The sequence below is a fragment of the Ambystoma mexicanum genome, chromosome 2p (genome assembly GCF_040938575.1).
Source record: "Ambystoma mexicanum isolate Mex_15411 chromosome 2p, UKY_AmexF1_1, whole genome shotgun sequence".
In the NCBI taxonomy this organism is placed as follows: domain Eukaryota; kingdom Metazoa; phylum Chordata; class Amphibia; order Caudata; family Ambystomatidae; genus Ambystoma; species Ambystoma mexicanum.
The window spans coordinates 37,998,353-38,024,569 of record NC_090923.1 but is presented as its reverse complement, the minus strand read 5'-3'; the positions used below and the strand labels follow the sequence as shown (position 1 = coordinate 38,024,569).

The window sequence follows — 26,217 nt, the reverse complement described above, 5'->3', positions numbered from 1 at the left end:
GTTGGAGCCTGGAGCTATTTTGCCAAGCAGTAGGGTTTATGCTTTAACTGAAAAAGAGAATGATTATTTGAAAGAATATTTAAAGGAAAATTTGGCTAAGGGATTTATTCGGCACTCTCAATCGCCGGCAGCCTCGCCATTGTTCTTTGTGCCTAAAGCTGATGGTTCTCTTAGAACTTGTATAGATTACAGGGCAGTAAATAGAATGACAGTAAAGAATCGGTATCCTCTCCCTCTCATTTCAGAAATGTTAAATCAAATTCAAGGTGCAACCATATTCTCTAAGTTGGATTTACGTGGAGCGTATCATCTTGTAAGGGTCCAGGAGGGGGATGAGTGGAAGACGGCATTTAAAACCAGATTTGGCCTGTATGAGTACCAAGTGATGCCTTTCGGTCTTTGCAATGCCCCAGCGGCTTTTCAATTTTTTATCGATGAGGTTCTTAGGGAATTTCTTGATGTTTTTGTTATCGTCTATATTGACGATATTTTGATTTTTTCACAGAATTTGGAGAAACACAAAATTCATGGTAGACAGGTCTTGAGGAAATTGAGAGAGAATAATCTTTTCGCTAAATTGGAAAAGAGTCAGTTCCACACGGATTCGGTAGAATTTTTAGGATTTGTGATTACTCCTTGTGGTCTGGAAATGAATCCTAAAAAGGTAGAAGCTGTTCGAGATTGGCCTACTCCAACTAAGGTGAAGGAGATCCAGAGCTTTTTGGGATTTGCCAATTTTTACCGAAGATTCATTGAAGGCTTTTCCAGTTTAGTAGCTCCAATTACTCGACTTTTAAAAAAAGGAGCTCCATTTGTTTGGGAAGTTAAGGCTGATGAAGCTTTTCATATTTTGAAGGAGAAATTCATTACCTCTCCTATTTTGATTCATCCTGATACTTCCAAACCATTTTTTGTAGAGGCTGATGCTTCCAATGTGGCAATGGGAGCTGTGTTGTCTCAGAGGCATAATGTTACAGGACAATTGCATCCAGTGGCTTACTTTTCTAAGAGATTTTCACCTGCAGAGGAAAATTACACCATTTCAGACCGAGAGCTTCTTGCTATCAAAGCAGCATTTGAGGAATGGCGACATTTTTTAAAAGGAGCGCGTCACACTGTGACAGTATTAACTGACCACCGAAATTTACTCTTTTTGAAGACAGCAAAAACTTTGACACCTCGACAACTTAGGTGGTCATTATTCTTTGCGGATTATGACTTTATAGTTACTTTTAAGCCAGGTAATCAAAATAAAAAGGCAGATGCTCTGTCTCGGCAGTTTCCTGAAAGTGAGGTTAAGTCGGTTTGTGAGCCTCTTCCATTGATCGCTCCAGAACGTTTTGTTCTAGCTGGGGTTGAAAAGGAGAACGAAATCTTCAAGAAAGTAAGGGAATCCATTTCGGAGACACAACTTGAAGATTGGGTTCGTTTGGATCCAGCTCGCAAAATTAAAGATGGTTTACCTTATTTAGATGACAGACTTTACTTACCATCAATTGAACTTCGAGAAAAAATGTTGAAGGAATGTCACGAATCAGTCTTGGCAGGACATCCAGGGTATCGGAAGACTCTCGAGTTGATCAGAAGACATTTTTGGTGGGAACGAATTCGACAAGATACCCTCAATTTTGTTAAGACCTGTGAAGTTTGTGCCAGATCTAAGAATCTCGTCGGAAAGCCTTCTGGGTTATTGGAGCCGTTACCAGTTCCACCGCGGCCTTGGTACTCAGTGTCTTTAGATTTCGTCACAGACCTTCCACAAGATAAGGGTTGTACGTCGGTATTGGTTGTAGTTGATTTACTCACCAAAGAAGCACATTTCATTCCAATGAAGGGAAAGGTTACCGCTGATGGTTTAGCTCATAGTTTCTTGCAAGAAGTGGTAAGATTACATGGAATTCCCAGTCAGGTCATCTCAGATAGAGGTTCTCAATTTATTTCTAAGTTTTGGAGAGCCTTTTGTAAGAGATTGGGAGTGGAAGTATGCTTATCATCAGGTTACCATCCAGAAACCAATGGACAGGTAGAAAGGATAAATCAGGAGTTGAATAAATATTTGAGGTGTTATCTGCAGACAGGTGAGGAGTGGGTAGATTTGTTGTGGGTTGCAGAATTTGCATATAACAATTGTAGTAAGGATGCCACCTCTATGTCTCCGTTTTATTTGGGACGAGGTTTTCATCCGCGTTTTCTTAGTATTGAGATTAATAATGATTCTAGAAACCCAGAAGTCGAAAGAAGACTAGAAAGTATGAAAAGAAATTTGGACAAGGCAAAAGGGGTGTTGGTGGAGAGTAAACAAAAATACAAAGAGTTTGCTGATCGTAAAAGGAAGATTAGTCCTCGATATAGTGAGGGAGATTTGGTGTGGTTATCAACCAAGTTTTTGAGAATTAAAGGAAGAAATAAGTTTTGTCCTCGTTTCGTAGGACCGTTTGTTGTTGAAAAGGTGATTAATCCAGTGGCTGTTCGTCTTAAATTACCCAGGCATATGAAAACTCATCCAACTTTCCATGTTAGCTTGTTAAAACCTGTGGTTAAAGGAACTAGATTAACTCCTACTCCTTCGGCAGTTGTAATTGAGGAGGATGCTTCTGAAGAATTTCTGGTTAAAAGAATTCTGGATTCTAGAAGAGTAAGAGGAAGGCTACAGTATCTGGTTGATTGGGAGGGCTTTGGTCCAGAAGAGCGCACTTGGGAAAAAGCTAGTGATGTACATGCTCCCCGTTTGGTAGAAAGATTCCATAAAAAATTTCCATTGAAGAGTGGCCCAGGGACTGGGCGTTAGGAGGGGGGGGTACTGTCAAGTACTGTCAGGTTGGAGTGACATATTCTTTACATACAGTATTATATACTCACTTACATTGGGTCAGGGGAGACACATATTTAGTTTAGAAAGGTTTTAGGAAGTTAATATGGGTTATATTTTTATACAGCCAAATTTTGCCCTTAACCTTCATTGCAGTCTATGGAGAATGCCCCAAGCCAAGATGGAGGTTCTCAGTCAAAATTCTGATTGGCTGGAGATTGTTTAAAGGGAGGACAATGAACATTCTAAACTGCCTTTCATCGTCCTAGCCCAGCTGAGAGGTCGTGTGCCTAGTTGCTCCTGCTTAACTTTGTCAAGGGTGACAAGTTTCTAGCGGTAGAGCGGAAGATCTGAAAAAGAAACAGGAGTCATGTTTGGAGTTTGTTGGTGACACAGGACAGGAGTCAGAAACTTCTGAGGAAAGAGGTTTTCCAGTCTTTTTCAAGATAAGTGACTTTCCAGATTTGTTGAACGTGTAAAAAGGTTATATTTATCTATGAGACTGAAATCAAATCTGTATCAAAAAGATTGAAGCGCATACGTTTGTTTTTATCGCTACAAGTTAAATCAAACTAGCGCGAGAGTTTTTTGTCCGTTATTTTTTACCCGCGCGTGTGTCTCTGCGTGTGAGAGCAAAGCGCGAGCGTGTACTTTGGACTCGCGGATATTGTTCGTTTACGCAATGGGTTTTTTCCGCGAGATAATATAAGCGCGTGTGAAGGTTGCGCGTGTACTTTATCAATTCGTAAGTTGGACATTAGCGCGAGCGCGTTTACCTGCGAATTGAGTTGCCAGCGCGAGTGCGTGTTTTCCGCGACTAGGATAAAAGCGCGTGTCATTTTTATCGCATCTTGGACATCAGCGCGAGTGCGATTTACCCGCGATTTGAGGCGTCAGCGCGTGTGCGAGTTTCCCGCGACTTGGAGGAAAGCGCGTGTAATTTTTATGCGTTTTGGACATTAGCGCGAGTGCGTTTACCCGCGAATTGAGGCGTCAGCGCGTGTGCGTGTTTCCCGCGACTTGGAGGAAAGCGCGTGTAATTTTTATGCGTCTTGGACATTAGCGTGAGTGCGTTTACCCGCGAATTGAGGCGTCAGCGCGTGTGCGTGTTTTCCGCGACTTGGAGGATAGCGCGTGTAATTTTTATCGCGTCTTGGACTATAGCGCGAGAGCGTTTTTACGCGTGTGCGTTTTTCCCGCGATTTCTGGCTTTCCACGTGAAGATTTCAGCACAAGTTTAATTCGTCTTGAGAAAAAGACTTTCCACAAAAGAAAATATTAAAAGCCAATACCAGAACTAAAAAGAACTTCATTAATCTTACTTGAAGACCTAGTTCAAGAATCTTGATTTGAGCAGACTAACTACAACTACAAAGTTAATTTACACTCATGGACCTAAGGAAAAGGCTGAGTTTTCTATAAGATTCTGGTCCTCAAGTAAGGAAGTCTTGTCTGCTTTTCACTTCTCTGGGCATTCTGTAGAGAAGAACCAGGTATGGTTTTTAAACTATTTTGATTATGGATTTAGAGTTTAAGGTTAGTATAGTGATAAATGAGTAATGAGGAATTTTGCATGTTTGTGTTTTTAACTACAGGTGAAGAACCAGCGAGTTGATAGCTTCCAGCCTGGTGTTTGTTTCTTTGTCCCTTCCCCCTTTCCCCTGAAAGTGAGGTAAACTGAGCGGTTATATTATGTCAGCTCAGAGTGCCACATTTTGGGTGGATTGTCGGGGGTTCAGCAGCTTCTGCAGACACCAGGTTCTCAGCCTGACACCAGTACAGTATGGTGTATCCCTGTCTTAACTTCTCGGCAGGTTCCTTTGGGAGAAAGACGATGCACAGGTCCGTCCTTATACATTCCTGATTATGTGTAAGAGTCAGAAGGGACTTCTTGAAGTTGACCAACCGACCCCGTTGTATTTATGGTTGCACAGAATCTGTCCTGCAGGTCAATTATGGTTAAGTAGGTCCTCGAGATATTACAGGAATGATCAGCCGTCTCAGGAACCATGACGTTGGGCCTGTTGGAATTTAGGATCAACAAATTATCCTATATCAATTTATTCTATTATTTATTTATTTCTATTATTTATTTATTTCTAAGGCGCCGGAGCCCGCAGGCCTCTGGCAGCACACATACACATTCGACTAAAATAGAGAGAGACAATCTCTAATAAAACACAAAGTTCCTCCTTCCCTGGTACCGTTGCCTGCTGTGTGGGTATGCAGACAGTTGTCTCATGGCCCGCACGCCTGCTTTTGGTTTTGTGGCACGGAGACTGGTCCATCCTCTGTGCCTGGTGAACTCATATTGTGAAGAATCTGGTTTGAGCAAAGGACCTCTGTTGATGTTACTGTGGGGAGATCCGCAAAGAGAAGCAAAAAACGTTCTGTCCTGGTATGATTCCTTGGCAAATGCATCTTGCTTCCCTCCAAACAACCCAGCTCTGACAAAAGACCTGTGCAGGAGGATGCCTTTTTGTCTTTTGTCGACCCAGCAATCTCTCGCATAGAGATTGTGTCTCGTGCGACCGCCGTCCCACTCGTCATTTCTGCTGTGGTGTTGCCATCCATGGCCGTATCTAACATTAGTTGCTTGTTGTGGTCTCGCAGATTCTGAAGGGTGGTTTCACACAACATCGCTTGCTCTATCGCAGTAGTGAGCAACTCTACATATTTTGGCATTATTTCTTTGGAATAGATCCCCTACACGGACGTGTGGAGGGACAGGTACGATCTACCATAGGTACATCGTAATTCAGTGCTCACCTTCCTATCAACTTGCTCCCTTCGAGCTCTGCTCTCAGGCACCATCTGTGGTTTTTATAATGGGCCATGGAATGAGCCGCTTCAGAAAGTGCTTCTTTCCACCCATTGACTCAGTCACTCTTGGATTCAAACCTTGGAAATGCCAGTTTTTTTAGGGTCCTGCTACTCCCTGATTATCCCATTCTGCAGACGGGGTGAGTGAGCGGGCGGTTGTATCTGCTCAGGCAGCCGCTGTTCTTTAATCTATTGGCTCAGGTGGTGGAAATGATAAGATCTTACATAAAGAAGCACAAGCTTTGGACCTTTTTCATATTTAGAAATATAACACCCTTCTGCTTCTGGGTCCGTCGCTTGGCCAGCGAGGGTGAGCCTGGTCCTCCCTCTCTTCAGCAGTGACTGCCTCCTTCAGCAATGCTCCGAGTTCTGCCTTTGACCTTGATAGCCCAGATGAAGGCCTCTAGCTTTACATGAAAGAACCCTCCTCTGAAGCAAGTGGGAGGGCCAGTGCACGTGAGACTCTCTTTACCCATAGCTGGAATTTTGAGGTAGACACCGTTCACTTGATCACATAACCCCATTTGAAGGAAATGGGCACACTGGGCACGATTGGAGATCAGATCCTAGTAACTAAGGAAGCCGGCAAAGGCGGCCGCATCATGATGACAAACAGGTCAGGTCGCAGGCGATGATAATGAAGCAAACAGACAAATCATTCATATTACTTGTTAGAGGAGAATTGTGGCTGATCCCACTAGCCAGTTATTCCTCCAATTAGCTCAGGGGTAATCCATGAGCCTCATGAACTTGCAATATGGGTTGCATTCCTGGTCCAGTGCTGGAGAATTTGTTTAAAATGTAGATTGCAAGATATTGCTGGTGTCTTTATGTAGGTTTGCTCTTGCATTTATTATAAGACCTCCTCCATTTGACTTCCTCCTTCCTCTCACTTGCCCCTCTTTTACCGCTCCCTACTCCCTTTTTCACCCCGCAGACTACGGTCCTGCTGCTACCCTGTGTGGGGTCACAATTAGCCTCCTCACTGACAAGTTTCGGCGTTTTCAGACAACTACGATGGTCATGTGCACAGTACAAAAGACTGATAAGATAGCATTTGGTTTCTTATTTATGGATTGAAGGTCTTCTCAAAATCTTATTTTGTATTTCTTTTGGCATGTTATAAATCAATAGATCCGGCGAGGGCCTGAGTGAAGAGAGTTAACGTAGGCACTACAGCCGGTCATTTTTAGATGATGCAGCGAGTGTCTTATATAATATAAGATTCAGGTATGTTTCAGGCATTATGTTCCATTGATTTAGGCAAAGGGGAGGTTTAAATAAGATTCTGTGTTGAGGAGCGCTCCTAGAGAGCATGTAGGGGAGGGCTGAAACATGAGGTCTGACCTGATCATGGTCTGTCATTATTATTATTATTATTATCATTATTATTGTATGTACTGCGCATGGACCTACCTACCACAAGCAACAGAGCACTTTATACTCGTAGAGGAAATAACACAGTGACAGAAGCAGAGAAAACGCGAGCTGGGAGCTAACAACCGGGGAGGCAGTCAATTGTCAGCAAGGGGTCTACAAGCAACCAGGGCAGGAAACAGTGAGGAGCAGATAACAGAGTCTCAGGTAGAGTGGAGAGTTGAGGGTGTGTGGACGTAGCTGCTAGGAAGGAGCTCTTCCTTGACAAGGAAAGTATTGATCTCTTTCCTAACTATACAAGCGATGAAGCAAGTCTGATGTTGACAGGAAGGATGTTCCAGAGTCTTGGGGCATAGACAGAGAAGGCATTTCTTCTGGTTCTTTCGAGTTCAAATCTGCCCATGTCCTTACTTCTGCTGGATCACAGGCCTCTGGAGATGCTGCTTTTCTCAGTGAGCTAGCTTGGGGATTTCATGGTGACAGCCTTATAAATGATGCAGCAAGAGTTGTAGATGATGCAGGCTTGTATCTGGAGCCAATGCAGTTTGATGAGAGTCGGTGATGTGTTCGAAGTTGCGGAGACCTTTGGTGAGTCATGCTGAAGCTTCAGGGCACATCTCAGGAGAGCCATGGTAGTCACAGGAAGGCCTTCCAGAAGGCATTGCCACCATCCAGGTGGGAGAGGACCAAAGCTTGGACAGCGGATCTGAAGTTGTTTTCTGGGAGGAAGGATTTTCCACAGGAGAGCAAGTTGGTACCATGCTGTTTGTGTCATGTTAGGACGTTAGCTGGGAGCACATTCCTTGCATTCCCCCATTGGATCGGAGGCCTAGTTTATGCAGCAAGAGAAGGGCGTGTTCTGTAAGCATGAGATCCCTACCCAACCTTTTGATGAGTTGATCTACAGATTAGATTCTACCAATAGAAATTATGTTTCTGAATTCTGGGTACAAGGTAGAATCTATTTATGATGTCAGGAAGAAAGCTTCAGATTAGAACCCACTGGAATACTCTATTTCAATTTCGGGTCTGTGGCGGATCAGAAGAAGGACACAGACTATTGGAGGGCATCTTTTTAATGACTTAATTAAATGATATGGTGACATCATGACTATTGCTTCAGGGTATCCCCCACCTACTTTACTAACAAAAGTGCTGCTCAGTAATCTTGAAAAAATAATGAGTCCACCATCCAAATGCTATCTAACCCTACCACTAAGGTGAACCAAAAAAGAATAAGGTCAGGAGAATGCCTTCCTTCTCCTTGCAGGCGCTTCTTATACAGTGCTCTTTAGTCTTTTAAACTCCAATTTAATATGTATTTTTTAAATAGACTCCTCGTATTCATTCATGCAACTCTCTCAACAGACTCTTGCAGCTCCCTTTCTTTGATGTAATTACTTTCCTTGAGTCTGGTCCTTCCTTAGGTTAATCTTGAAAGTGTTTGCATAGTCAGGCAAAATATGAGTCTCTATGAGATTCTTATTTCTCTTGTCACGATATTTCCCCTTTCTCTCCTCTGTATTCTCTTGCCATGTATTATTTGTGAAGGCTTCTTGGGCCTTCTGCTCATTGATCTTATATGCCACTCATTCACTACATGCAGGGTTAATCTTCCCTTCTCTCCTGGATATTACTGTACTTTCTTGTAAGTTGCTTATCATAAAGGCTTTCCAGCCTTCCTCACTTTCTTTGAAGTGTGTTTCAAAATCTCTTACAGTTCTCGCTCTCCCTTTTATGATTAGTTACTATTCTTTCTCGTCATTTAGGCAGTTCATGTATTGCAACAACTTCTTTTCTCTTTCAAGTCTATTGGTTTCCCTTTTAGGGTGCGTTATGCTTCTCTTTCCTTCTCCCAGGCAGTTCAAGTCTGTCAGATTTACTTTCTCACTTTTCTTGTTTCCACTTGGACGAGTTTCTGCGTTCTTATATTGATTCCTGCCTCGGTTCTCATTCCTCCCCGTATCCCTGTTACCTTCTCATTCAGGTGGGAACATCTTGGGGTTGTGTACGGTTCGGGTCTCTCGATACATCCTCTCTTCTTCGATGGTCTCCTTGTCGGCGTCTTTGCCCAATGCGGCTCACCTTTTCTCCCAACTTTGGTATTCCTCATTAGGGAATCGCATCAGCTGTAGCGGTCTTACCCCCCACAGTGGTCTCTGCATTGTAAACCAGGGCAACCTGCCGACTACTGTAGTTTCATGGTCACGCTACCACCACTACTCCAGCACGACTCAGGTCAGAGTCTTGTATCCTTCGGTCTCCACGCAGCTCTCTTCTTGGTTGCCGGCTTCCAGCAACTTTGGACTTCATGGGTTCTGTGCTTGTCCACGGCCTCGCCTACACACAGCTTAACATTACCAGGGGACCTCCCCTGCTTCACCATCCTATCCTCTCTCTTCTCTGTCTCTTTCTTCCTCTTAGGTAATGAACACTCCTCTTTACATCCCTTTGTGTCAGTGGATATATGCTCTCAGTTAAAAAGCCAGCTGCTCCTTTCTCTTGTTGCTTCGTCAAGTCTTAATAATTTGAAGTATTGGATACTGGAGACAGTCCCATTTAAATCAGTGGCCATGAAGCTCTCTTTCCACTCTGTGCTCTTCAAGCATTCCACCTGACCCCAGCTCCCTTGGTCGAACCACATCATGGTAAACAGCCATGCCGAGGCATGCCTGCCTTTGTTTTTTGAGCCAGCACCACCCATGCTCATCTGTGACCCTCCTCATTGATTACCCAATACCACCCCCGCATGCCCACCCAGTACATGATTGGGCATTTGCCCCCTAGGAAGAGGCTCTAGCTTAGAGCAGTACCCGGGAAGTCCTCTTTCCACTCTCTGCTCTTTGAGCATGCTGCTTGGACCCAGATCCCTTGGCCAGACCACATCACAGTAAGCAGCCATCCCAAAGCCTAATTTCCTGCCTTTGTTTATTTGAGCCAGAAACACCCACGCTCCTCAGTGACCCTCTTTGTCCATTCCCCAATTTCAGCCCTTCTCCTCGCCCCACTTCTGACCACCCCATCCCTGATCGGACATTCCATCCCCCAGGAAACACTTTGCAGACAGTCTAAAGGCAGATTTGCCCTGGCAGCCAGCTAAGGGCCAGAGGCAAAGGGCAGCTCCCTTGAAAAGCTCCCCATCGCCTGTTTCCCGGAGGCACCCCAGCCATGCCAAAACTGTCTGCAGCAACCTTCAGGTGCGAGACAATGGGCCTCATTACACGGTAGGTGGTAAGGGTTTATCAGTACCAGTATTTTACCGGTACCGGTAAACCCTTACCGCCTTACTACGAGGTCCCTTTGCGGCTTGGGGAATTTAACGCCTGCTTTTTGCAGGCGTTAAAAACCAACCCGCAAAGGGACCAGGGAGCTAATTACGGTACCGCAATTTGTCGTGCCGTAATTAGCACCTTCCCCATTCCCATTATGCCCTATGGGGCAAAAATGGGAATGGGGAAGGGCAATGGGGGAAGGGGGAATTACTGCCCCACCAACCTTGGAATAGGGCGGTGATTCCCCTTTCCACCAAGGCGGTGCCGGTATTTTACCATTATGGACCAAGGTGCTAGTAGCACCTTGGTCCATCGCCATCCGTGTAATGAGGCCCAATGACTTTATTTGTATTCTCCTCTGAATTACGTAACAAATGCATTACTGTTAACGACTGCTTTGACTAACAGCACTCATCTGTATAGCGAGCGATCGCTTGAATGCAAGTGCATATGTAGAGTATAACGACTGCACTAAAGCTTGATGTATATTCAGAGAATAGCCACTGTCTTGCAGTTAAGCGCATCCTAGCTCTTTGTATTGAATTTAGATGAATTTTGAAGGTAGCCAATGTATTGAATTTAGATGGATTTTGAATCCTACATATTCCTCACAGAATCCAGCCTAAAGTCTCCTTCTAGGTGGTCAGGGGAAGGCAGCTGCTACCTGAGCCTAACCTTGGGAGTGGTATTAGCCGGGTGGATCACCGGGGAGGAGAAGGCCACCAAGGGAATATGATGACTCCTTAAAGGAGTCATCATATTCCCTTGGTGGCCTTCTCCAAAGCATTCAGCCTCTACTGAGGTTGACATTTCTCAAATACCTAAATACCTAGTGGTGTGTTGTCATAGTAAGGGTTCCCCTCCCAAAACTGCCCAAAATGTCAGTTGTGAAAACCCTTTTGCTAAACAGGGGAATGATATATGTAGGGTTTGGGGCGTCAATACAGCTATTCTTACAGCTATTCTCGATGGTTATAATTCTACATTATGTTGAATGATCAAACCAAGAATCAATCATTTATTCCTTTGAAAGCTTCCCCTAACTGTAATGTTAGGATCCGGCATCGGCGAGTGGAATTCCCACTCGTCGCCTGCCGCACTCACCTGTTGCCATGGAGATAAGGGCCACTGTGATCCAGCCCACCTGGCATGTCGGCACTCTCCCTTCCGTAGCAGGGACCAGATTTACGGTTTCGCCGCTACGTGTACCAGTGCTGTAATGTCATTTCCTCTAAAGCAGCCGTTGCGAGTCGCGCAAATCCCACAGCATCACAACTGCTCAGGGCTTCGGTATAAAGAGGAAAGTAGTGCATACAGGCACTGTTCTCTCAATGGTCCTACCTAATTAAGCTCTGTTAAAGGAATCCAGGTCTCAAAACCTTATTTGTCTTTGTAGTTATGTTCCCCTAGGTACTTAGTCTTAGTTAATTAGGGTTTCTACTTTTCTTTACCTTTGGCTACCAGGGCCATGAGTTCTACTCATCAGTATAGGTCCACAGCTGGGTACAGTCTACCTGAAGGTACGCTTCTGCTCAGGGTAAGCCAGGTAAAGGTCTCTCACACTTCTGCTATTATTGCCTTTAAAGATCTACCTTTTGTCCCCCTTTTGCAGATCCTGTATTGATATTGATATTGATATTTTATTTGTATCGCGCTCGTACACAAGTGTTTCAGAGCGCGACAAGGCAAGGGAGGGGAACTAAGGGAGAACAAAAACAACGATCTTACAATGCCCAGTGACTTTACCCTTATTTGATTGTTTTGAGGAAATGGGTGTTTCAAGTAGCACTCCTGTCTCTTTGGGAGGGCTCCCCGTTTGTCTTATAGAGGGAACGGTGGGCCTTCCATTGAGGGCAGGAGTGTCTCTATCTTCCGTGGCTCCTGAGGATCTTCACTCGATCCAAGTCTTGATTGACATGTAAATTCTATAAATCAGTAAAACAGAGTGAATTAAATGATGTTAAAATGAATAAGAACATTGGGGACTTCAAAGCCCATAATGCTCATAGTACTGAGACGAGGAACAGGCGATCAGAGTTACAGAACCATCTATTGCTTGTAATGACCCACATCTGAGTGGGAACTTTAAACATTTAAAGGCCCTTCCAGTGCGGGCCATTAAGAAGAAGAAGTTGAAGCAGCATGGAGAATGAGACACCGGAGCCGCCGTTGTGTTGAGAGAGGGATGCCCGCATTGACAGATAGGCAATAGTCAGGAATCCTGAATACGGAGGACACACAGTGGGAAGTGGCACTAAGAATAGCTGTCCCATGGGAGAGTGAATCTCTTCAGGTCCTGCATCCTACTCCAGTGGTTGGCATTCACCGACGTATGCATGGAGCAGAGAAAGCAAGCAGCGGGAGTGTTACCAGAGCTGTCAAGCGCCTGGACCATCCCGAAGAACGAAGAGACAAAAGCAGCAAGTTTAACGGAGATGCAAGGAAAGATCGGTGAGTTGGCCTTCGATAGGTAAATAGGTAACCACAGGGCGCTCCAAAATAGACCGCTGACTCAAAGTAAAGCTTTTGAATACCGAACTGTTGAATTAAAGCATAATGGGTGCAACTCTATGTTTGAGAGAGAACGAGTAGAAGAATATTGTGACAAACATTGCCAACAAACTATAAAGGGAACAATATTCCAACAAAATGACTGTAATCTACAAACAGGGAGATTACCTGTAAGAGAAGATCATAACCAGCATTGCCTAAGCCAAAGAATGACAATTATTAATGAAAAGGGATACAACTTTCCATACAAGAGATACCTGAAAAGGAAAGATTGAAAACTACATTACCAACAGTTAATTGGTGGCATCGAAGGAAACCAAGGATGGCAGGAGAGAATCCCTCCTTATGTGGATCTTAAAGAGGAAGAGACATGTAACCTGCATCAGTGTGAGAGACATAGGGCCTCATTATGAGGTTGGTTGAAACCTGCGGGTGTAACCGTCGGGTTGCCGCCAACCCCGAAACACTGTTTCCGCTGCTTGAGATACCGTTGTCAGTCCAGGGGATCTCAGGCGGCGTAAAACTTAAGTCCTCATTCCCATAGATTCCAATAGGACTCTATGCGAGTGTGGGGCCGGATGCATTGGTACTTCCATGAAAACTGTGCCTACTGGGGCGGTTGCACTCAGCAGGTCGGACCCTGTCGAGCACAGAGGCCCCAGCAGGCACAATTGTAGTCTGCCGGTCCCTTGCCGGCAGACGTGTAATGAGGCCCATTGCCAATGTGTGCTGTATCCTTATGAAAGTAGTTATAAACCCCGTATTGTGGTTGAAAGTCAAAAGATGTATCCAAGAAGCAATTTTTGATTTACTTTCCCCATTGAGGATTTAAGTGAGCAAAGTCTGAAGCAAACCTCACCACAGAGTGCTAGTAGGAGTAGTAGGAGCTTTATCCTGGCAGGTGAGAAAACCAGGAAAGGGTCAATTCATGGTTAATCCTGGCAGGTGAGTGGACCATCAAGTAGACAATTTGAAGTACTGCAGTGCAGAAGAAGATTGTGTTGGAAAGAAAGTGGCAAGACCACTAACTGTGTTCTGATGAACTGTTGTAAAACCATCCTGACAAAAGTGTGTTACCTATGAAGTAGAAATGTTATTTGAGGAAAAGTAATTGGTCTTCAAAGAAGAGAAGAATTATATTGAATATTAACTGAATGCTTGAAGATGAAGTCGTTTTGGCTGTCAAGAAGAGGCTTGTGGAAACATGCACAATTACTTTAAAGAGTGAGGAAACCTGTTTGACAATAAGCCATTCCACTTGCCAAGTACAGGATTTATGGAATGAAACGAATTATGTTATATACTTGGAGTGGAACTTGGATATTGAAAAGAACTTCCTTGATTTTAATTTTGGTTTGAAATATCCTGAATTGATTCTGGGAAAAGGGATCCTACCCTGGTGACAAGGATACTAGTTTATAACATCTCTGTCTGAATATGGCTGTTATGTTCTGAGAGGCTAAACAGCCATACAATGCCTGTATGATTTTGTTGTATGCATGGGTGTGAGGGACAGTCTCAGATTCAGCAGGTTTATCACTCACACTTTCCTTACCACTAGCCCACTCCTCACATGATGAATCTGTGTGTGTCTTCACAGATTCGTCGGATGAGCTTCCCACCTTCTTTTCCCTCCAGGCTGTCCTTGTCCTGATAGTCTTGCCCTTCTGTTTGAAGAGATAGGGGTGGGCTCCCCGTGGAGCCCACTCAAAAACCAGGGAAAAGTTTTGCCGAAAAACCCTGGTAGATCTTGTTGCTGTAGGATGTAGTATTATCCAGAGTTGTAGTTGCGGTTGGTTGTAAGCATTCACTGGTATAAGGACTTCAATACCCAGTATGCACTGGTAAGTAAGGTAGCCATGTCCAGTCCCAGCGTACTCAGGGCCTTTGAGTAATGGACTACAATAACCAGCATGCACTGGTAAGTATTCATAGCAGAGTGAAGACTTGCGCAATGAGGCAAACAGTTCTGATATCCGGAAATAATGACCAAGATGCTCGCAAGCAAGGTAACTCAGCCAGCACCAAGTGTCCGGTGGCAGGGAAGACTTTGTGGATGGAATGAGACCAAGGAAGCAGCACGAGACGCTGCACAACAGCGGGAGGCTGTAACAGGAAGATTAAGCACACAGAGCGGGAGAGGGGAACCGCGGACATCGGTAACGGAAAGACACAGGCAGACGTACAAGGAAAGAAACGAGGAAGCACATAAGTGCAAAGGGAGGCGGCAGAAACTAGCATTGGGAACTCACGTAAAGCAGCTAGAAAGTTGCAAGGCACAGGTGCTCTCCACTCCCAGGTAATTGTAGGTACTGCAACAGAAAGACTAGACCGCACCTCGCAATGACTCTGAGACTAGTCTTTTTTCCATATCATCCATCTACTCCGTACCTTCCATGGGCGATATGTGACAGACAGATATGTTTGGATATTAGATCAGTTTTCCTTTACCCTTAGTTTGACAGGTAGGGACATCCTTGTCAGGGTCATACTGGGACAAGAAATGGGCCCGGACACCCAAAGAAAGTCGCCCCCTCTCGCCTCAAAAAGTGGCCCACCCCTCGCCTCATGACCCTTGACATCTGATGATATCACCGGAAGTGATGTCATTTGACCCCAGCCCAAAGTGACATCCCGGGAAGCGATGAAACACGACCTTTCACCCCTTGACAAAACAGGAAGTGGCATCAAATAGCATTGTCGCTAAGTATACTAAATTACTGTGAATCCAAGCAAATATCCAAGCCCAATGATATGTTATTGTATAGCACTTACGCTTAAGCTCTTTTTTATAGAACAATTATGCATACAATATGACCCAACCTGTGTTGGTACTCATTTATCGACCTCAGAAGGATGAAACGCTTATTGAAAAAAACAAGAATTTTTTTATCTTCCAAACCAGCCCAGTCTTGGCCAGAAACTGGCCCTCACTCCGCAGGGAGGATTTCGGCCCATCCATGGCCCGAAAGGCTGAGGGGCCAATCCGACCCTGGTCCTTGTTAGGTTAGAGAAAGATAGGTGTTTGTCTCACCGTTATTATTCAATAAAATGGCTATTTGTGAGAAAACGATCTACTTGTTCGTCTCGCATTTCTGACTGATTACAGTAGCCAATGCATTGAATTTAGATGGATTTTGAGGGTAGCCAATGTATTGAATTCATAGTGATTTTAAGGGTAGCCAATGTATTGAATTTAGATGGATTTTGAGGGTAGCCAATGTATTGAATTTAGATTTATTTTTAGGGTAGTCAATTTATTGAATTTAGATGATTTTGAGGGTAGCCAATGTATTGAATTTAGATGGATTTTAAGGATAGCCAATGTATTAAATTAGATGGACTTTGAGGGTAGCCAATGTACTGAATTTAGCTGCAACTGCCCACAAACCCACTAACAACTCTAAAAATAAAGTACATAGCAAATATACCATGCCTCTACCGCAGCAAAACATAAAACACCACAAACTATGAAAAAAATGGAATCGCCACATAACACTGAACCAGAAACTAAGAAAGCCACATGCCACTCTCCACACACACACTCACACACCAAGCACCAGATAACGACAATCAAGTAAAAACAAACCAGCACTTAGTGGCCAGTTTTTCCGAACTGAAACTACCAAAAGCACATCAAAGCTCTCTTGCGCAAAGCCCTCTCAGCCCTCCTTCCTTTTCAGGTCCACAAGGGCACCAAGAGACCACAGAATTGGTAGCAGTACGTGGTTGTAGGATCCAATAATATAACATAACATCACATAACGTATGCCATTATATGGCTTATCTGAGGGAATCCCTCACATAAACAGGAATCCTTGTCCCCTAAGGAGAAGTCTCTCCCAGGGAGGTTCCACTTGCTTCAACCCCTTTTGAGGGTGTTGCCGAGCGGGCTCACCTCCCTAGCCTCACAGAGAGGGGCACCCCCTTGTGGAGAAGTAACACGTTCCCTCGATTCGGCACAGATCCCAAATGAAGTTTATGGAATCAGGCATAAAGGTTCAGTGTTAATCCACCTGAAGACTTTATCTGAATTTGGGGTCCAATTTGAGTACCAGTTTCAGAAGTCTGGAGCACAGCTCCAGATTAGAATCCACCAAGCGATTTATCTTTCTGAATTCAGGGTCCAAGTTAAGAGCCAGTTCATGAAATTTAAATGCAAATCTTTAGATCAAAATCCACCTCCAGAATGTATCTGAATTTAGGGTCCAAGGTGAGAACTTGTCAGGTTAGCTATGTCAGGTGTCTGTAACCTTTGGCTCGCCGGCCCTATCCAGCATAGTCAATGATGAGAGATCAGAAGAGGCACAGTTCTACACTTCGCGAGAGTCACTGGTTCCCGACTCTTGCCATATGTCATAAAAACTAGAACTCTATGTGGAGGTTTTACCCTTACTTACAGTGGGGTGTTGCCCCAAGTGGTATGCCTGCATAGAGGAATACTGCATGCACCCTTTGGAGTCCAATGAGACTGTAAAATGAGGAGTAGGATTTGAGTTCTCAGAACTCTACATGGCCTTGTATAGTACCATTATCATGTGGGATAATGGTGATTGAGTTTCACGCTGTTGCCAAAAGTAACACTGCGAAACTTGTAAGGAGGCCCTACATTTAGGGTGGAAGCATGGAATGCATTTAAGGAGTCTGATTTTTGCAGTTGCTTAATGGGGTCAAGTACCCCACTGGCCCAAATACACCACATCAATCCTGCTCTCTACTGAAGCCGCCACAGGCTGGTTGCTTCTTTCTATTTCCATTGCCTTCAAATCCTGTACTTCCTCGAATCACACCACATCCTGAGCCCCCGGCAATCCCGCTTCCGCCCCAAACAAGGAACCGAAACAGCCTCCCTTGACCTTAAAAATCAACTTGACGACAACCTCTCTCTCCTCTTACCCCTTGACCTCTCAGCTGCCTTTGACCTGTTCGACCACAAGACCCTCTGCCACCACCTCACTTCCTCTGCCAACTTATCCCGAAAAGCAGCCCCATGGATCTCAGCCTTCCTAGCTAACAGATCCACCAGAGTCTTCACCGGGGACGATGCCGCCTCACCCACTCCTAACTAACTAAATACTTATATAGCGCAACACTAACCCAAAGGTCTCAGGGCTCTTACATAACAAACAAACAGCAAAACATAAATAAGCAAAATGTAACGGGGGCATAGATACAGTCACTGTACATAGTCACCGAAAAAAAAACATTTCAGGGATATCAGGAGGTTTGTTATTTATTATTAAGTTTAGGCATAAAAAAGACGTGTCTTAAGACGTTTCCTGAACTGCTGCATTCTTGCACTTTGTTTTATTTCCAAAGGGATCGAATTCCAGATGTAGGGGGCACATGCATTAAAACTTACTCCACCCAATTTCTTAAGGGTTGTGCGTGGTTGGGTCAATAACATCTGGTCATTCGATCCTAAAGTCCGCTTTGATGTGGCTTTTTTTATTCTCGATATAAGCTTTTCATGTGCATCAGCCGAGAAACATTTAAACACAAGTACTGACCCTTTAAAATTGAGTCGTTGCTCTATAGAAAGCCAGTGCATTTTCCTTCGGTATTCCACGATGTGAGTTTGACGACTCAGCCCACAGACAGCTCGAAACGTGCCATTCCGTATGACCTGGAGTCTCCTAATATTAACCTTGGCCGTTCCTATGAGGAGGCTATTGCAGTAGTCTAGCTTGGTGTTAACTATAGCTGCTGAAATTGAAGCTCGATTATGTTCTAACAGATACAGACGAATTTGCCACAAAAGATGGATAAAGTAAGCATGTGATGATTTAAGGTAAGATACATGCTTCTGGAAAGAGAGGTGGTCATCAAAAAACACTCCTAGGGTCTTAACATAATCAGATACAGAAATAGTGTTGCCATTTATCACAAAAGCCTTGTATCGTACATCTAAATTCTTCAGTCTATGAGGTGTACTGACAATAGCAGCTCTGTCTTTTTATCATTGAGAGCTAGTGAATGTAGGGCCATCCATTTCTAGATTGCCCAAAATATCTCATTGATAGTTGCCACATCCTTCTCATAGATCCCAGATAGTTTCAAAACTATCTGGGTGTCGTCGGCATAATTGGAAAATGTCACCAATTTCTCCTATCTCCTGTGGTGTCCCACAAGGCTCCTGTGTTTCTCCCACCCTCTATAACGTCTGTACGTCTGGGTATCCACTACACAAACTACACCGATGATACCGAAATCCCCATTCCCCTCCCTGGGAACCATGCTGTGGACACTGCCAAAGTCAAAAGCATATATGAAATCATCCAAATCTGGATGGCCTCACATAACCTTGGTCTTTACGATGAAAAAAACAAACTATTACTCATTGGTTCGTCTGCCTGTCACACCAAGCTCAGTCAATTTAACATTGTTGGCCACCACTTCTGCAAAAACACTTGGTGTCTCTCTTGATGCTTCTCTCACCATGACACGCCATGTCACACACGTCGCCCCGACCTCAGCCTATGCCATGAAGCTCATCCCCGCCTGCAAATCTTAGATTTTCACTGAAAACCATCTCCCAAAACCGCACTGGCTCTCATTTTGTCCAAGCTGGACTATTGCAATGCGTTACGCTGTGGCACCTTGGAGAAAAACCTGACCAAACTACAAGTCCTGCAAAACAATGTTCTCTCTGCCGCCTTAACCTTGAGCAAGCATGATCATATCTCGGCGGCAAGAAGATCCGCCCACTGGTGCCCCATCCGCGATCGAATTTCCTTCAAAATTCTCGCCATATCCCACTGATGCATTTCCAACAATGCACCTTCATACCTCGCCCCAAAGGTCAAGAGACAAGTGCCCAGCAGACCCCTACGATCCACCTACAACCACTGCCTTAGCACAGTGAGATGCAAACGCAAGAGAGCTGGCGGCTCCAGCTAACCCGTTCCGCTCTGCCACACCCTCTGAACAATCCCCCTCTACCCCTCCGGGAGGAGCCCTCCTGCCAACTTTTTGAAAACAGCTCAACACCTACTTGTTTAACTAACCTCACCTCATGCTATGAACTCGCTGACACGTACTGTATGTCACATTTGTACTTTACCAGCTGTATGTAACAGCGCCTGGATGCCAATGGTCTTTGTGCGCTGCTATAAATGCAAAAAATAAATAAATAAATAGATTGCCTGCCTTGTTTCTTTTCAGTAACATCCTGAACGGATCCGCCGTCTGCGTCTACGATATGGAAGACATAGTGTCTGCCTTCAGAGGCCAGTTTGCCCACAAGGAGAGTCCTGACTTCAAGTGGCTGCCCTACCAAGGACGCGTCCCCTTCCCACGACCTGGAACGGTGAGACCCTCTCGGTTCTGAAGGACATCCATGCATACACCTGGCAATAGGTTTAAGCCACTGGTCTTCTGCTCCTTCCAAGATACAACACTATAGAAAGCCATGTGTGTGAATGCTGTGGTTACATGTGCCCAGGTATGGGCTGCTGTCTTAATGATGCCAGAGTAATAGTCAATGGTTAACATTGTGTGGCTGAGCTGCGTGTTCAAGGTATTAATTAACCTGTTACCTGCCAGGCTGCTATGCAAGTCTATGCAAAAAGGACAAGCATACTCGTACTTGGCAGGAGCAAGGCGGGCACAAGAGGAGCCAGTCACAGACACAACCGAGGAATGACAACACACTGATTTCTTTCTTTTTTTTCTTTATCGAAATTTTGTAATGTACCACAACAAAGAGACAAAAAACAGTAACACAAATAGACCGATAAACATCATTTAGACAACATAACCATATATTTATACAACTTTTACAACACACTTAAAAAGCAGAAAAGGCGAAGAAAAGAAAGAGCAGAAAGAGAAAGTAAGGAGAGAAGAGGAGAAGAGAAAAAAGAAAGAAAGAACACTGATCATTTCTTTGTATATTTTATTTGAGTTGTACTATATTCTCAACTGGTGTGATATATTGCGCCAATCAAAGTGTAAAATAACAAATGTAGAGACAATAACATCCAATACATTCCGCTCTCTCTGCACCACCGTCCACGGCACACATCCATACATTCCAAAGAGCCAACCAAGGAAAGAGAAACAGACATATACCTGTCTCCTGTATATCATTCTGTAAAGGTGTCTGTGCATTGAGGACTGGGCAGGCACAGAGCCGTCAGACTCTCCTCTTCTAAACCTTTGTGATGCTCCACATCCAGCCATGCGAGGGAGGAGCAGGGCGGCCCGTAGACCTCAATGGTTTGGCCAATGTCATAGACATTGCACCCTTACATCAAGCCCTCAGGCTGTCTGTAGGAGTATATATATGGGTCATGTTTACAGACACTTTACTGTTAGACGGGTGAGATGTTGTGAGAATTGAAATGAGCAACAAGCGGCGTGTGCATTAAGCATTTTTTGATGTAAGCACACAACCCTTTGTATCACAGACATATTTCTCAAATATATAAATGTGTTCCTTCCTATGTTGCCCTAATGTTCTTTTACTTCGTACAAGGCAGACAAGAGCCCTCATTAGGGCTATTTGTCTCATTCCCTTTTTAAGCATTATTTTGAAAAAGTAAACTTGGGGTTTCCCAGACTGTCATTGTGAAATGATGACTCCTTGTCAGAAAACAATGTATGTGGTTATTCTAGGATTGGATAATGTGCTTTGCTCACTTAGACAAATTCATATTCTCATTATATAGCATGACTGCCATGTGCACTGGGTGTGATCATTAGAAAATAACATTGCAACATTTCTTAAAAGAACATAGTTTACACATTTTAATATTTCTTTAAAACACTTCTTATGCCAGAATGTGTACCATCAGATTAAAACGAATGACCTCTTTCTTCTGTGAGCAACACGGCAATGTGTTATGTTCTGTGCTGACCACTGACTGGTTAGTATTGCTGCTAAACTCACACATTTGACACAGGAGGCACACATACTAATGATTTATTATAAACAATATAGAAAACAACAAACACAAATGTAGATTCTGCGGCCTGGTCCAATGCGCCTCTCCACACCCCTCGCGTCGAGGATGTGAGTGAGGGCACGAGCGGGCGCTCGGTTGGCGTATGATACGCCGAGTTCAGTTGGGCAAGTTACTGCTTAAGGTGTGGCTGGAAACTAATACACCCACTGGGAATAATGGGCAAGATCTGTCCCCATATCGATTTATTGGCAATGCCCAAGTCTGAGATAAGCAATGTTCTCTAAAGATTTGCCATCCCTAGGGCTCAAGCATGTATAGAGTTTAGTCTTTCTAAACCTCCGAAGGAACAGTGTCTGCAAATTGTTACAGCTCTTCAATGGGGCCACTTGCTCTCCATGGTAGAAGCTTTCAATAAAATCCATAAATGTCAGGTGTTTGCAGATGTCAGATTCTCTTATACACAAAATACGCCAATCATCTGTTAACTAATATATAGCATGTGTTTGACATTAGCAATGGCTTTCCCCATACAGACAGCCCTTAACAAAGCTGTAAACTCCCGCCCAATATCAGGATTTCATCATCAAACAAGAGCCGCGCTACACCCGAAAAGGCAGACCTGGGAAGTGAGACACCTGATGCATTGCTGCTCTCCTGCACCCCACACTTTGCATTCCAATCGGGCCCTCAAACCAGTCGTGGACTTTGGGAGTCAGTCCAAGTGTAAATTATCCGTCATAATAAGTCCCCAGTGCACCCACATACTCAGCGCCCCTGATCTCAATTAAAATATATTAGTCATGTCCACAGCTCAAGATAAGGGGACTATTAACGAGTACCAACATAGTATTTATAAATACTGAACGTCCTTCCCCCCAGAGGTAGAACGGGTGACGTCTTCTAGGACTTGCGCGCTCACTTTGCACCACATAACCTCCATATATATGAGCACAGTACAGTGTCACATGGTAGATATATATGAGCGCAGTATAGTGTCACATGGTACATATATATTGAGCGCAGTATAGTGTCACATGGTAGATATATATGAGCGCAGTATAGTGTCACATGGTACATATATATTGAGCGCAGTATAGTGTCACATGGTACATATATATGAGCGCAGTATAGTGTCACATGGTAGATATATATGAGCGCAGTATAGTGTCACATGGTACATATATATTGAGCGCAGTATAGTGTCACATGGTACATATATATGAGCGCAGTATAGTGTCACATGGTACATATATATTGAGCGCAGTATAGTGTCACATGGTACATATATATGAGCGCAGTATAGTGTCACATGGTACATATATATTGAGCGCAGTATAGTGTCACATGGTACATATATATGAGCGCAGTATAGTGTCACATGGTACATATATATGAGCGCAGTATAGTGTCACATGGTAGATATATATGAGCGCAGTATAGTGTCACATGGTACATATATATTGAGCGCAGTACAGTGTCACATGGTAGATATATATGAGCGCAGTATAGTGTCACATGGTACATATATATTGAGCGCAGTATAGTGTCACATGGTAGATATATATGAGCGCAGTATAGTGTCACATGGTACATATATATTGAGCGCAGTATAGTGTCACATGGTACATATATATGAGCGCAGTATAGTGTCACATGGTAGATATATATGAGCGCAGTATAGTGTCACATGGTACATATATATTGAGCGCAGTATAGTGTCACATGGTACATATATATGAGCGCAGTATAGTGTCACATGGTACATATATATTGAGCGCAGTATAGTGTCACATGGTACATATATATGAGCGCAGTATAGTGTCACATGGTACATATATATGAGCGCAGTATAGTGTCACATGGTACATATATATTGAGCGCAGTATATTGTCACATGGTAGATATATATGAGCGCAGTATAGTGTCACATGGTAGATATATATGAGCGCAGTATAGTGTCACAAGATACATATATATAGAGCGCAGTATAGTGTCACATGGTACATATATATTGAGCGCAGTATAGTGTCACATGGTACATATATATTGAGCGCAGTATAGTGTCACATGGTACATATATATGAGCGCAGTATAGTGTCACATGGTAGATATATATGAGCGCAGTATAGTGTCACATGGTAGATATATATGAGCGCAGTATAGTGTCACAAGATACATATATATAGAGCGCAGTATAGTGTCACATGGTACATATATATTGAGCGCAGTATAGTGTCACATGGTACATATATATTGAGCGCAGTATAGTGTCACATGGTACATATATATGAGCGCAGTATAGTGTCACATGGTAGATATATATTGAGCGCAGTATAGTGTCACATGGTACATATATATGAGCGCAGTATAGTGTCACATGGTAGATATATATGAGCGCAGTATAGTGTCACATGGTACATATTTATTGAGCGCAGTATAGTGTCACATGGTACATATATATGAGCGCAGTATAGTGTCACATGGTAGATATATATTGAGCGCAGTATAGTGTCACATGGTAGATATATATGAGCGCAGTATAGTGTCACATGGTACATATATATTGAGCGCAGTATAGTGTCACATGGTACATATATATGAGCGCAGTATAGTGTCACATGGTAGATATATATGAGCGCAGTATAGTGTCACAAGATACATATATATAGAGCGCAGTATAGTGTCACATGGTACATATATATTGAGCGCAGTATAGTGTCACATGGTACATATATATTGAGCGCAGTATAGTGTCACATGGTACATATATATGAGCGCAGTATAGTGTCACATGGTAGATATATATGAGCGCAGTATAGTGTCACATGGTAGATATATATGAGCGCAGTATAGTGTCACAAGATACATATATATAGAGCGCAGTATAGTGTCACATGGTACATATATATTGAGCGCAGTATAGTGTCACATGGTACATATATATTGAGCGCAGTATAGTGTCACATGGTACATATATATGAGCGCAGTATAGTGTCACATGGTAGATATATATTGAGCGCAGTATAGTGTCACATGGTACATATATATGAGCGCAGTATAGTGTCACATGGTAGATATATATGAGCGCAGTATAGTGTCACATGGTACATATTTATTGAGCGCAGTATAGTGTCACATGGTACATATATATGAGCGCAGTATAGTGTCACATGGTAGATATATATTGAGCGCAGTATAGTGTCACATGGTAGATATATATGAGCGCAGTATAGTGTCACATGGTACATATATATTGAGCGCAGTATAGTGTCACATGGTACATATATATGAGCGCAGTATAGTGTCACATGGTAGATATATATGAGTGCAGTATAGTGTCACAAGGTACATATATATTGAGCGCAGTATAGTGTCACATGGTACATATATATTGAGCGCAGTATAGTGTCACATGGTAGATATATATGAGCGCAGTATAGTGTCACATGGTACATATATATTGAGCGCAGTATAGTGTCACATGGTACATATATATGAGCGCAGTATAGTGTCACATGGTACATATATATTGAGCGCAGTATAGTGTCACATGGTACATATATATGAGCGCAGTATAGTGTCACATGGTACATATATATTGAGCGCAGTATAGTGTCACATGGTACATATATATGAGCGCAGTATAGTGTCACATGGTAGATATATATGAGCGCAGTATAGTGTCACATGGTACAAAAATATTGAGCGCAGTATAGTGTCACATGGTACATATATATTGAGCGCAGTATAGTGTCACATGGTACATATATATGAGCGCAGTATAGTGTCACATGGTACATATATATTGAGCGCAGTATAGTGTCACATGGTACATATATATGAGCGCAGTATAGTGTCACAAGGTACATATATATTGAGCGCAGTATAGTGTCACATGGTACATATATATGAGCGCAGTATAGTGTCACATGGTACATATATATTGAGCGCAGTATAGTGTCACATGGTACATATATATGAGCGCAATATATATTGAGCGCAGTATAGTGTCACATGGTACATATATATGAGCGCAGTATAGTGTCACATGGTAGATATATATGAGCGCAGTATAGTGTCACATGGTACATATATATGAGCGCAGTATAGTGTCACATGGTAGATATATATGAGCGCAGTATAGTGTCACATGGTACATATATATTGAGCGCAGTATAGTGTCACATGGTAGATATATATGAGCGCAGTATAGTGTCACATGGTACATATATATTGAGCGCAGTATAGTGTCACATGGTACATATATATGAGCGTGGTATAGTGTCACATGGTACATATATATTGAGCGCAGTATAGTGTCACATGGTACATATATATGAGCGCAGTATAGTGTCACATGGTACATATATATTGAGGGCAGTATAGTGTCACATGGTACATATATATGAGCGCAGTATAGTGTCACATGGTAGATATATATGAGCGCAGTATAGTGTCACATGGTACATATATATTGAGCGCAGTATAGTGTCACATGGTAGATATATATGAGCGC

General features: G+C 43.4%; 1 protein-coding gene across 1 annotated transcript in view; it reads left to right on the top strand.

The window, feature by feature from the left end:
• LOC138566168 (semaphorin-3A-like) overlaps positions 1-26,217 on the top strand; it is a 624,143-nt gene that overhangs the window by 506,301 nt on the left and 91,625 nt on the right. Inside the window, exon 10 of the mRNA XM_069643198.1 lies at positions 19,957-20,101. Within this exon, the coding sequence (XP_069499299.1) occupies positions 19,957-20,101 (145 nt within the window). The remainder of the gene's footprint in view (positions 1-19,956; positions 20,102-26,217) is intronic.